Source organism: Cervus elaphus, chromosome 2 (assembly GCF_910594005.1).
Source record: "Cervus elaphus chromosome 2, mCerEla1.1, whole genome shotgun sequence".
Taxonomy (NCBI): Eukaryota; Metazoa; Chordata; class Mammalia; order Artiodactyla; family Cervidae; genus Cervus; species Cervus elaphus.
The window spans coordinates 26,382,189-26,396,633 of record NC_057816.1 but is presented as its reverse complement, the minus strand read 5'-3'; the positions used below and the strand labels follow the sequence as shown (position 1 = coordinate 26,396,633).

General features: G+C 38.7%; 1 protein-coding gene across 2 annotated transcripts in view; it reads right to left on the bottom strand.

Moving 5' to 3' along the window:
- Positions 1-14,445, bottom strand: part of NELL1 (neural EGFL like 1) — a 1,027,621-nt gene that overhangs the window by 766,322 nt on the left and 246,854 nt on the right. For both annotated transcript variants that reach the window (XM_043875125.1, XM_043875116.1), the window contains exons 6-8: positions 10,596-10,668; positions 9,885-9,967; positions 1,331-1,465 (exon numbers count right to left, since the gene is read on the bottom strand). In XM_043875125.1, coding sequence (XP_043731060.1) covers positions 1,331-1,465; positions 9,885-9,967; positions 10,596-10,668 — 291 coding nt within the window. The remainder of the gene's footprint in view (positions 1-1,330; positions 1,466-9,884; positions 9,968-10,595; positions 10,669-14,445) is intronic.

Here is a 14,445-nt window from a genome sequence, read left to right as displayed (position 1 = left end):
CTTTGCATGAAATGTTCCCTTGGTATCTCTAATTTTCTTGAAGAGATCTCTAGTTTTCCTCTGTTGTTTTCCTCTATTTCTTTGCACTGATCACTGAGGAAGGCTTTCTTATCTCTCCTTGATATTCTTTGAAACTCTTCATTCAAATGGGTATATCTTTCCTTTGTTTTTTGCTTCTCTTCTTTTCACAGCTATTTGTAAGGCCTCCTCAGACAACCATTTTGCTTTTTTGCATTTCTTTTTCTTGGGGATGGTCTTGATCCCTGTCTGCTGTACAATGTCACCAACCTCCATCCATAGTTCAGGCACTCTGTCTATCAGATCTAATCCCCTGAATCTATTAGTCACTTCCACTGTATAATTGTAAGGGATTTGATTTAGGTCATACCTGAATGACCTAGTGATTTTGCCTACTTTCTTCAACTTAAGTCTGAATTTGGCAATAAGGAGTTCATGATCTGAGCCACAGTCAGCTCCCAGTCTTATTTTTGCTGACTGTATAGAGCTTCTCCATCTTTGGCTGCAAAGAATATAATCAATCTGATTTCGGTGTTGACCATCTGGTGATGTCCATGTGTAGAGTCTTCTCCTGTGTTGTTGGAAGAGGGTGCTTGCTATGACCAGTGCGTTCTCTTGGCAAAACTCTATTAGCTTTTGCCCTGCTTCATCCTGTACTCCAAGGCCAAATTTTCCTGTTACTCCAGGTATTTCTTGACTTCCTACTTTTGCATTCCAATCCCCTGTAATGAAAAGGAAATCTTTTTTTTGGGTGTTAGTTCTAGAAGGTCTTGTAGGTCTTCATAGCGTTCAACTTCAGCTTCTTCAGCATTACTGGTCAGGGCATAGATTTGGATTACTGTGATACTGAATGGTTTGCCTTGGAAACAAACAGAGATCATTCTCTCGTTTTTGAGATTGCATCCAAGTACTGCATTTTTGGACTCTTTTGTTGACTGTGGTGGCTACTCCATTTCTTCTAAGGGATTCTTGCCCACAGTAGTAGATATACTGGTCATCTGAGTTAAAGTCACCCACTAGGTAGGTTAAGAACTAAATGCATTCCTTCCCCCTCTGATACTCTGATCTCCAAACAGTAAGATTTTTGATAATATTAGATCATGTTATTAGAGTGTGTTTGCTTTCCTTTGACAAGTACTTGTGGTTATAATGACACTACAACTTACCTTCGCAACTGCTCCTATCAGTAAATAGGCACTTAGTAAAAAGATAACACACTGTAGAGTTGGCTTTATAAAGAAACAGGTTACACAAAAATCAGCAGAATCGCCCTCTTCAAACTGTTCGTCTATTTATGTACAAAGAGGCTTACTTTGCATGTGCAGTTTCTGCAATGATCCCCGTCGACCCAGGAGTCTTGGTCTCTATAGAGCAGTCCACTCACTTGACAGGTCTTCTCACAATGACAGTTTTCCAACTGACTAAGTCTTGTTTCTGCATAGTTCAGCTGCAAGCAAGAGTTGCTACATGTAATTTCTATAATTCAACTGCATTGTCCTAACAAAGCTAATTGCAACAAGAAAAAATACATCCAAGCAGGAGGCAGGGGGAAATGCTCAAAACAGTTCACTGATTCTCAGCCAGATCTGTTTTTTGGGTTTTGAAGGATTTCTTTTTCCTTTTTTTTGAATTTCACACAAGGTGGAATCATTCTAAACTGAAGACATATTGGGCTCCCGTGGTCTAATGAGCACCAAATGAGACATTAAACTATCTCAGGGACCTCATGGGTGTTTATCAACATGCGCTTTCAGCTCAAGCCCACAAGAAACCACTTGTAATGAATGTGTTCAAGGACTCATTTCAGTGTTTACAGGTGATCTAATCAGCAACTCTGAAGCACTTACATTTATCTCCTACTATCCCGTTCCTATTCTTCACACGCTAACTAAGTGTCATGGTTTACAAGCTGGGACATCACTGCTTCTTCTTTTACGAAAAATGCTGGGGAGCTGGAGCCAGAAAAAGGGTGAGTCAGAAGCAGATCTGATTTCTCCCCAGTTCAGGATTCTCCACATAGAATGCCCCAGGAATCACTTTGGCATTCAGACAAGGTCAAGAGAGGCAAACAAATCCCCAGGTGAGATGAGGATTTTTGAAAATAACGTTTTTCCTTTTTCTGGGTCACTCAACTGCTCCCATTTAACATCTCTGATTTGAAAGGATTTATGAAGTTTGAATGACGTCACAAGTAATCCCTTCAAGGGATCATCCAGCCTCTCTTTGCACACCTAACAGTGATAAAACATTCATTACCTCCCAAAGGAGACTACTTCTCTTGGCTAGCTCAAGATGTCTGAAATGTCTTTCTGGCTTGAGCTGTGTAGTTCCTCTCCCTTTTTCCTATTAGATCTAGTTTTGCCTTGTAGCCAGTTCTGAGCAAGTCTAATCTCTCTACAAACATTTGAGGTTTCCTCAATGCCTGCTCCAATGTCCCCATGCCTACCCCTAACCACATTTGGTCCCACCAGAATCCCCTAATAACTCCTCGTGATATGGTTCCAGACTTCTCTCATGGCCATTTTCCATGTGTGTGACTCCAGGTTGCCTTCAAAAATATGGCACAAAAAGCCTGGAATCTGGTATGATCTCTCTGTTGTCACATCCTTATTTACACTAAGGTGTAACCCAGCTGCATAGCAACCTCACTGTTCTTCTTAAACAGAGATCACCAAGAACAAATACCACTTTCTAAAAATGTATCCACTTCTTTTCCTTCTCAATCATATTTATATTATACATCCCTGTCTTGAGTATTTTCCCCATACAGGAGATCAAATCAATTCTTGATCCAAACTAAGACTATTTCAGGGTAATATTTTAGTTACAATAGTTGAACCTGGCTAATGGCAACTTCTACCATCTTTTTATATTTTCAATGGTTCCTGTCCACACATGCTCCTCTCACTCATAACAGCACTATTCTCTGGAAACAGAATCCACGTGTAATTCCAACCTTAGTTTTTATCATTTATTCAATCCTCTTCCTCTAAACTTCTAAAATTTCTCAAGAAAAATTGTTCCTTGTCTGCCTGTCACGGGTAGTACCAAAAGGAAGGACAAAGATGCAAGAGGATCCTAAACAAACCACATGCAGTATAATCAACACTGAAAAAACTGAGCTATTCCTGAAATATTAGCTTCCTAGGACACCTCTACTGTACAGGATCTTCCAGAAATTCAGGTCACATTTAAATCTTCAGCCTAGTCATGGAGCTTCCAGAAATGACGATAATTAAGTTATTTGGGAATTCTTTACAAAATACAGATAACATAGACTTCCAAAAGTCTGGTGACACCAAGTGACAAAAACCATATATTGGTAACAGGTAATAAGGGGGGCTTCCCTGGTGGCTCAGCTGGTAAAGAATCCACCTGCAATGCAGGAGACCTGGGTTCAGTCTCTGGGTTAGGAAGATTCCCTGGAGAAGGGAAAGGCTACCCACTCCAGTATTCTGGCCTGGAGAATTCCATGGACTGTATAGTCCACGGGGGTTGCAAAGAATCGGACACAACTGAGCAACTTTCACGAATAAGAAGGGAGTGGTAATGCAGCACATATTATCTTGACCTCATTTCTATCGTCTCAGCATTTCCTGCGTAAGGCAGTGATAGTCCTATGACCTTGGAATGAACAAGAGCTGAACTAGGAGGGAATCTTTCCTAAAAGTGGTTCTGCATGAGGAGTCCAGGAGAGCCCGTCTTACTCTGAAAGTCTGGAACAACTCTAGGGACTGTATCACTCTGAGAAGAGGATTTCTCAAGGACCAGTCCAAAAGGCAATTCTGTATCTATCCCAGTTTCCCGAAAATCCAGGTGCTTGTCTAAAGGCAATATTGTCAATTTCCAGTACTACCCAATGAAGCTGAGCTATGCTCACCTCCAAAACTCAATTCCAAGGAAGAGCCTCAGTTTTAATACAGTGGAAGGTATTCCTGTGGCCGGTTTTGTTTCCCTTCTGAGCTTTTCTCATTTTTAATATACTTAGCCTTCTCTGAAAACAATGAAAAGCCCTAATCTCTGTAATAACAAGAACACATCAGACAGACTTTCAAAAACAAAGAAATACAGTAAAGCAAAAAGCTAATTTTTCAAAGGCACTTAATATGTAATATTGCCTGCCTTTTCCCCCTGCTAAATCCTGAAGCAACAATAAAGGAAAAAAATAGCTCTGAAGCAAAAAAAAATGAATTACATTTTCTGTCACTGGTATTAGCATGCAGAATTTCTACAAATTCATTTTCAAAAGCTATTTCTACACTATCTGCCATTTTCTCAAGGAATGCCTACAGATCCAAAATAGATACGGTATCAAATCTGCATCTCTTTTCTGTTTTAGCTTTGTTCAAGCATTTATCTAAGCAAACAGAGAGCGAATCATTTATTCTTAATTCTACACATTCAAAGACAGGCAGCAGAGACCTTTTTCACAGTAAGAGGTCAATGAATGAAACTAGGTACATTAGTCATGCAATAGATTGCTTCTTTTCCTTTCCTTTGAAATATTATTTATTTGGCATTTGCTATATGAAAGGTAAAAAAAGAGATCTATTGTATTAAACCTTTAAACTTAATTGAAAAATCACTATTGAGCTCCTGGAAACAACGAAAATCTCAAAATTAAATATGTTACAAGCTGAAATGCCACCCCAAGTGCTGCTTGATTTCCGTAAGTAGATTTGGCAAAGATTTAAACAGAAGTAATCAAGAAATTACCCATCTTCAGGATCTCTTCTTCCTGAGCTTGGAGGGAGAATGGGATTACAGCACAGGTAGGATGCAAGATAAGGACACAGCCTGACCCAATCACTGCGTACCTAGCTCAGCAGGCTGTGGGTCTCACAGTGTCAAGACTACCTGGGACAATTTCTAGAATAAGTTAGGGGATTAGTGGTCTCTTGTGGATTACTTAGGGGAGGTGTCAGGGAAGGTACTTTGTTGCACCTTTCCCCCCTGGTAAAGGTATGGCTTTGCCAGACTGTAGGGATTCTTCCCCTGGAGAAGGAAATGGCAACCCACTCCAGAATTCTTGCCTAGAGAATCCCATGGACAGAGGAGCCTGGTGGGCTACAGTCCACGGGATCACAAAGAGTCAGACACAACTGAGCAACTAAGACACACAGGGATTCTTTAAGAGGGCTCTTCTGTACCCTGCTCCTATTACCTGAAACTACATGCAAGCTGCTTCCTTGATCTGTCCTTTCACACATTTTCAATCATCCCTACTTTGAAAGGAGAAAAGAAACAGCAAGCCCTCCTAGGTGCACCCCTGAGCTTATGTGATGTCTGTGCCTGTTTGCTTTGATGTGATTTTGGCTACCAACTCCTGCCTGGCTTGTGTGCTGGCCTCACTCTCTGGTCGGATTCCATGACTTCCACTATGACCCAAGTATGAGGACTTTCTGCTGCTTTCCAAGACCTCCTGGCTCTAGACCAGGGCTTTGACAGCAACTCTCATGCAATCTTCATAAAATGAAGAATAACTATCATCGTTTTACGGATGGGGAAATTGCAGCTGGAAATGAGATCGGTGACTCATTCCAGGCTGCAAACATTGGAAGAAGTGATAAAAATGAGATTTAACATCAGATGAATCTCACTCCAAAGCCCATTTCTATCTCCACCAAGATCTGTATGACTAATGCCTATTTTAATCATAGCTGCTGGGCAACTCAAACCAAACCTCCAATCCTATTAGCTAAATCTTGGCTTATTTAACCAAAGGCAAAGTCCAAATACAGATGGATTTAGTGCCCCAGAATTCCCTTTGTGCACAGGAATCTTCCTTGTCTTCTGATCTGGCTTATCGCCCCAGACGCCATCTCTTTCACTCTGCTTCCAGCAAGATGGCAGACTAGGTACCCTGAAAGACTTTCCTCCTTGAATCAACTAAAATGCTGGATAAAATACACAAATCAAAGCTTTTAAAAAATCATCACAGGGGCTGATACAAAAGGAAGCAAGCCATAGTGGCCCAAACAAACTCAGAGTCAAGGATCCAGGGAGGTGAGTGAGCACCAAAGCTTCATGACATCAGCCAAAACAGGCAGCCTTTGGGCTCCCAGCTTGACAGCTGCAGAGGAGGCCAGGGAGACAGAGAACAGGGTCTGCCCAAGACGAGGTGTCTTAAAGGAAACTCCTACATCAAGGTGGGGCCCCAAAAGGTTGTACCCTCAGCTTCAGAGTGAACAAAAAAGAAACAAGGCTTATACAGGCACAGAAGGAAGACCATCCCGTTCAGACTGTGGTCCTGGCTAGAGGGAAGTATCTTCCTTGAGAAGTCTTAAGGAATTCTTTGCTGAGAATTCACCTGGCGGATCCCAGGTTTGCAGTCTAATTCTGAGTCATCCCCATGATCTGAAAAACCTTTAAGAGATCATGCAATAGAAGTTGCCCCTGAGTGGTCCTGGCAGAAGCACACATAATGTGAACCCAGAACTCAGACAGTTGCCACATATATCTAAGGACAATAGTGGCTATAACCAGATGGGTGAGATCAGAGGCCTTGTTCTTACCTGGCCTTCCTCCTTCAAAAGCTACTACAAGCTCTATGCTCACGTTTCACTCCCAGCAGATACCATCTGAACACACACTCCTCTTTTTCTCTCCTCTTATGGCCCATGCTTCTTCTCACTATTATTGCCATCCTCTTACTGGCAGCATCTTCCTCTCTTTCTCCATCAGTCATTCCTCCTTTATATCTTTTGATTCTCTTTCTAATCCCTTTCTCCTCCAACCAGAAACTTTCTCAGTCATGATCCAACTATCAGAATCTAAGCTTGAGTTCCAGTTTTGCCATCCACTTTTCTTGGGAAAACTTACACAACCTTCTTGGAACTCCAGCTTCTCCTGGACAGTGGGTTAATAAACCCGACTCAGGATTGCTGTAAGGATTAAAGAGAGGGAATCTAAAAATTTAAGCATTGTAACTAACACAAAGTAAGTGTTCAATAAATATTACCTAGTTTGAGTATCTTTCCAGCTTATTCCAGATCAGGGGTTGACAAACTAAAGCCCATGGACCAAATCTGACCCACCACTCATTTTTGTATGGCCTGTGAGCTGAGAATGATTTTTATATTTTTCAGTGATTAAATTTTTTTAATTGAAGTATGGTTGATGTACAAGATATAATAAGTTACAGGTGTACAATATAGTAATTGACAATTTTTAAAGGTTTATACTCCATTTTTAATTATACAATGTTGACTATATGCTCCTTGCTATAAGCTACCATGATATACTGTACAATAGTTTGTACCTCTTAATTCACTACCCCTATATTGTTCCTCCACCCCTCCCCACTAGAAAGCACAATTTTGTTCTCTACGAGTCTGCTTCTTTTTTGTCATATTCACTAGTTTGTTGTATTTTTTAGATTCCACATATAAGTGATATCAAACAGAATTTGTCTTTCGCTTATTTATTTCACTTAGTATAATGCCCTCCAAGTCCATGCTGTGAATGGCACAATTTCACTCTTTTTATGGCTGAGTAGTATTCCATTGTGTGTGCTCATATCACCTGAGGCTGAGTGGCATCTTTCTTGGTCCAAAAATTTGGTAACAAGCTACAATATAATATGTATATGTACCACATCTTCTTTATCCATTCATCTGTTGATGCACACTAGGGTTGCTTACATAGCTTGGAAATTCTAAATAAAACTGCTATGAACACTGGAGTGCATGTATCTTTTTGAATTAGTATTTTGGTTTCCTTTGGATATGTACCCAGGGATGGAATTGCTGGGTCATAAGGTGGTTCTACTATTAGTTTTTTGAGAAACCTCCATACTATCTTTCACAGTGGCTGCCTCAATTTATACTTCCACCAATAGTTTACAAAGTTTCTACTGTAAACGAAAACAATTCATTTGTTTTCATTTGGAAACAATTCAACAAAGTACTATAATAATTTACATAGTTTCCCTTTACTATAGAGAAAACAGTAACATCTGTTACTTGTGTTCTTTTTGAAGATAGCCAATCTGACAGGTGTGAGGTAATGTATCATTGCGTGGTTTTGGTTTGTATTTCCCTGATGATTACCAGTGTTGAGTATCTTCATGCTATATTGATCAATTTCATTCAAGTGAAATAAATATATACATCAAGTTCTCAATTTTGCTTCTTGATCTACAGAAACTAAAATTTACTAACCGGCCCTTTACAAGAAAAGTTTGCCAGCTCCTCTTCTAGATTATCATGGGTTCCAAATTTTGCAGTGAAAATTAAAGGAGTACTCAGTTTTCTAATTATAATTCTATTCACAGTTTGAAAGAAACAGACTTATAAATCTTCCACAGTGCTGGGGGTGTTTAGAAGGTGGATTAAACCATTTTCTGCTTGTAATCACCCACAATTAAATATCTTCTGCCTCACAAATGCCCATTTTACATAATAATGTTTTGAGGACAGAGCTCAATGCAGCTGCTAGATAATGTATAGCTAAAAAGACAAAAATGACATTCCTGCAACAAGAAAAAATGAGAACAAAAAGGGTACCACCAACTCCAGGATATGGAGAACCACAGTCACCTGAAGCTGAGTGGCATGTTTCTTGGTCCAAAAATTTGGTAGCAAGCTAAAATATAATTAACAGTATTGAGATCAAGCTGCTCCAGACAACATGAAATAATAGCTTCTACATGCCACAAGCTGAGAAGGCAAATAATTGCCTGCGTTTCACATTTCCACTACACTCTGAAGTGAAAAGCTCTCGATTCTCAGATTTAGTTTCTCTCTTTACGAAAGTGGTCTGTCTCTTCTTTGCAGACAAAAGATTTGGCCAAAAAACCTAGTTTGAAACAGAAACACTGTCTTCAGCAGTGCAATCTTTGAGTCCAAAATACAGCCCTACCTCCCAAACACTGACCTACCCCACCAATTTTTTCCTCACACTATGGCTGATGGCAGGAGCCGTCACAGCTGCAGGTGGAATAGGATTAATGTATCATTTTCACTGTTATTAAAAGTCTTCCTTTTGCAGAGTATAATGTCTCTTAGGCCCGACCTAATTCTTTCTTCGCCCTAGGCCAGAACTCAAGTCCACAACTGATTGGTATCATAACAGCACTAGCCATGTTTTCTATTTATTCAGCACCTTTCTTCACAAGGCTCAGGGCTTTTCATTGTCAATCTAAATTTTATTAATATATATTATTAAAGCCCCTAATTGTCTACATTTCTGGCTCTGCCACTCAATATGACGTCTGTGGGGGTAGAAATCACTTCATCACTGCCTCTCTGTGCCTAACACAGTGTCCAGCAAATAGCAAATCCTCAAAAGATGCTTGTCAAGTGGATGATGGAGAAGAGGGAGAGACACAGAAGTAGAAGACTGAAGTTGTTAAAGGCAAACTTGCCTCCTTGACTATTTGAACTCAGGATCAGTTTTGAAATGAATCATGTATTAGAAATGTGATATAATGCCTTCCTGTGACAGTAATCTGTTCTTAACAACAGCAATTTTGCCCTTTCTGATTATTGGCAATTATTCTTGCATCCAGAATGCATTAGCTTATAAGCAGCACTGACTGACCATATCTCAGCTCTCAGTGTTACTAGTTTAATGGTCAATGGGAAAATTCCTTTTCCACTCCCAGGGAGGCTACAGTTATACATATTGCCTCTCTCCTTCAAACATTTTTCAAGTAAACATTTTGATACAGCTGAATGGCATCAAAGACAGAAATGGTTATGTTTACTATAGGTTGTCCTATTTCAAGAAAGAGTAAACCATTTTTATGGTAACATATTGCAGATACCAAAGCTAAAAATGTTTCCATTATAGCAAATCACTCTGAGTTCCAGATAGGATGGGCAAAAAAAATGAAACATCACAAGTGAAGTTCAGATACCTACTTTTGCAGTCATCTTGGCCAAAAGCTCTTGTAAATCCATTATTCCTTGCACCAGGCTTAAGAAATCACTGCAAGTTGGGCAAGCTCAATAAAGAAAATATAAAATAAATGTTGATACTGTGCTAACAGAAGAAAATATATTTTTCAACCATAGTTGCTTGGCTATGTAGAAGGGTTTTCACTTTTCTGGTTAAGTTTGACTTCAAAATTGGAGTGAATTCACAAGGATTTCAGATCTAGATCTTTCCCTTTTAGTAATGAAAATGAAATGAACTGAAAAGAAAGGCAGTATGTTTTAAACTGTAAAATATTTTTAAATTTAAATTAAGCTCATTTTTATCAGCCCTAAAGAATTTTGAATTATCACAGAAGTGGCAAAAGTAAACTCCTATCTAATTCAAGAACTTTTAAAAATAATTTATATACATGTGTTTATATAGTTATATCAAACATAACTTTCTGTATCAATCTACAGACTAAAAACTGCACAAGTTGAGTTTTCTTATCTTCAAATTTTAATTCTACAAGTAATACATAAATGTTTTAAAAATTCAAAGACAGAAGTATTTAGGATACATAAGATCTCACACTAATCCCACCACCTCATAAGTCAACAATGTAAATAGTTTGTGTATATCCTTCCTGACAGCTTCTCTCATATTATCAACAAGTTATATTAAATAATTCTGAAATGCTTTAAGTTGCTACTTACTGCGATTCAGGTTTGGACACTGTGTTATATATCCATTTGGCATGAAGATGATTTTCCCATCTTGGATAATCCCCTTGATAAAAGAAGAGAGAGGTGGCGATCAGTATTACACATATCAGTTCAAATGGCCCCTGTCACAAGCTCTCTGAAGGGAAGATTATTTTATTTAACACGGCTGATAACCTCATTCAAAAGGTGAGTTGGCCACACTGACCTACTCCAACTCATGCTCTTCCAGAAATCTCAAAATGTCCATTCATCTTGAGAAAGCTACAATTACTTACTACTGATTTATGCTAATGATATCATGGAACTAAGGATCCATCAGTCAATGTTTTTAAACTGTCCCTCTAAAAAGGCACTGATGCAATAAAATTTCTCCTCAATGCCCTAGTCATCTTAAAACATTAAATATTGCTGATTTCCAGGATTATCTTAGGTGGGGGAAAGAGACAATAGGAACATATTAGGAACATATTAGACTAAAATGTTCTACTGATTCATTTAATCAAGGAAATAAAATTAGACATGGGGAAAACTAAGAACCTTGCTCTCAGCTAATTGAATAACATGAGTCTTTGCTGGTGAGTCTTAAGATTTGCTCAACATCTCACTGTGGATGAAAGGTGGCCTTTTAATTTTGCAATCTATCTAGAAGAACAGCCCTAATTTAAGAAAGTCATTGGGGCTGCCATCCCTCAATGAAAATATTGACATAGCTTTGGATTTTTCATGTTGAATTTCAAGATTCGGTTTCTAGGGTATTTTTTCCCTGATTTGATGGAAGAGATATTACAGAACAGATGGAACATGTAGAAGCTGGTTCAGTATATTGAGCTTAACCTATAAATAAAATATAGGCTTATGATAGCATGGCAAGTCTTTCAGAGGGAGTGAAGTTTAACATTTATGTGCTTATCCTCTGAAGAGCAAACGGTAATCAGCAAACACTGTTTCTGCTTATTATTTCAAGATAAAATATTAATTGGAAATGTTAATAGAAACAACAGGATCAAAAGGCCTCTTCCTCAAAACTAGATATCTTTATTAATCTCTTCCTCTTTGAGGATGATGCAGTGCCTGTGATTACCAGAGCAGACAGCCTCACCATGGGAAGGAGGTCCCTGCCACAGTTCTTCAAAATGAATTTGCCATGTCTTGCAAGGGAATTCCAGGGAGTAATTAATGGAGCACAATCTAAGTCAATCAGCTTCTTCGTGGCACAATATTGCACAGTTTTTCAAAGCAATTTTACCTCCTTTGAGAGGCCAGGGCACCTTTCAAGCATGTTTGAGGAATCTGAGAAAAACATGGGATTGGCAGTTAGTGGTTCAAGGTCTGAATCCATCTGTAGCTAACTGGGTTTACTTAGGAAGTCAGCCACCTTCTCTGAGCTTCAGTTGCTTCATCTAGAAAAAAAGAAGCGCTGTATGCAAAAGCTGCAGAACCTTCCAGCACTCAAGTGCTGGGTCAATGAAATCTTTGTCCAAACTGAAATGGTCACAATTTAGATATGTGCTTTTGCTAACTTTCAAGATAAAAGTAAAAATCAGTCAAGAGTAAACAAAGAGAGATAGAATATCACATTAGAAAACATCTGTCTAATGAGGCTAAATATGGATGAAGTTAGAGTGACTATCTAGGTCTGCCTAGGATTTAGAGATTTGGGTGCTAAAACTGAGACACCCAAGCAAATCAGGGCAGTTGATCACCCTCAGTGATGCAAAAAGTAGAGAAAATACTTATACTAGGAAAGGGCTGGGTCTATTACCTGCTGGTCAGAAGATCCTAAATCATTCTTATTTGTATTAGCCATGAAAAAGACCCTTGGAAACCTAGAATATATTTGTCATGGTATTATCTTTGCCAAAAGAAATGGAAAATCCATTTGAAAGGATATCCCTTCTGCTTATCCTGTAGCAATGTATATTACACACAGCAGTATTCTTTTTGGCTTTTTTTTTTAATTTTTATGTCATATAGTTGCTTTACAATGTTATTTTCTGCTGTATAGCAAAGTGGCCCTTTTATTTTAATGACTGATTGATTTTGTCATTTTAAAATTACTGTCTCTCCCACACTTTCTTCTTCCTGCATCCCTCCTCACTTCTCTACTTTTAATCTCTAGCACACACATGTGTGTTACACAGATCATTAGACGAAGGTCAATGGTGTTGACCTGAACAAAAATGGAAATAAGAACAGACAGATTCTTGATCCCCATCAGCACAAAACCTCACGGCACTTCAAATTTTTTTTCTAAAAAAAAAAAAGAAAAGGTCATGAGGGTCAGCCCACATACTGACTTAAAAATGTGTTCTTACCAAATGAATCAAGATGGGAATGCTAATTTGTTTGAATGGATATAATTCCAGTCTGGATTAAAAAGAAAGGTGGAATATATACTGTACAAATACCAACTGTAACCCAAAGAAGAGTGAGTGTATGCATTTACCTGTAAATACATATCTATGTATATATCCCAGGACCTTCTCATAATAAGAACCAAAAGGTCTTACACTGAAGTGTCATATGGACTAGAGTCATCCCTCAGTAGTTGGAAGGTAATTCTGGGAACTCCTTTTTCCCCCACCCATCATGGATACAAAAATTTGCAGATTCTCTAGTCTTTTATATAAAATGACATAATACAGTACGACTTCTGTATACACAGGCTCAGCATGCATGGAATCAACAAACTGCAGGTCAAAATTGGCTGATTCTGAAGATGTGGAAACTGCAGACAGTGGGCAGATTGTATTTATTTCCTGGACATTTGTCAATATAGGAAGCATTTACTAGGCACTTCGTTTTCTTTAGAAAACAGAATTTTATAAAGCATAAAGAAACAAACAACAAAGAAGCTGATCAGCCTTATCTCTCCCAGAAAAATCATCTATGAGGATTTCTAAAGATGAAAGCATACCTTAAAGCACAACAACTTCTCCCCCAAAAAGGCGAAATAAGGGATAAAAAGAATTTCTATTATTTTTCTTCATTTAACTTTAAATGTATCTGTACTTAACTGAAAAAAAGAAACTCTGGCTGAGCCTACACCAGCAGACCTCCTTTGATCTCATTTTTTGAGACTATGCTTTATTTCATACCATTCACCATGGCAGTATTTCTCAAAATGCCAGCTTCTTAAGAATCACATTGAGTATTTAACATTCAGATTCCTGGGTCAACGCCAGATTCTGTTTCAAGAGAGTCAGTATGGGCCCGGATTCATCATTTTCAAAAGCTGTCCCAGAGGATTCTCACAAAAAGTCAAGGGACCCCACTTTGAAAAACACGGCCCTGTTGTCCCTGGAAAAGGAACTGGCAATCCATCCCAGTATTCTTGCCTGGAAAATCCCATGGACAGAGGAGACTGGCAGGCTACAGTCCATAGCATTGCAAAGAGTCGGACAAGACTGAGCTACTGAACATGCTCCCTGTTGTCAATCATTTGGATTCCCTGGAGCAATATTTACTCCTTACACAATGGTGAAGGATAGCATCACAATGGTGAAGGTAGCATCAACATCCAAACACAAAGACAGTAAAATATTACTATCCGAAACTGAATGTCAACCAACCAAATTACTAAATTATAAACACCATGAAGGACAAAACATAAGCTTTCACCTCAGCATCCCCTGCAATTCCCATCATAGTATATTTCACAAAGTAGTCACAATCAACACCTTACCTATATCAAATGCTTAAAAACTATCAAGTATATAATTGTAGGCGAGCAAAAGTTTCCACTTGAAATGTCTCATTAGAATGTAGATTAATTAGAGCTGAAAACAATCAAAGCCCAAAAGACACAGGAAGAAACTTTGACCTTTACCCTAACTACCTA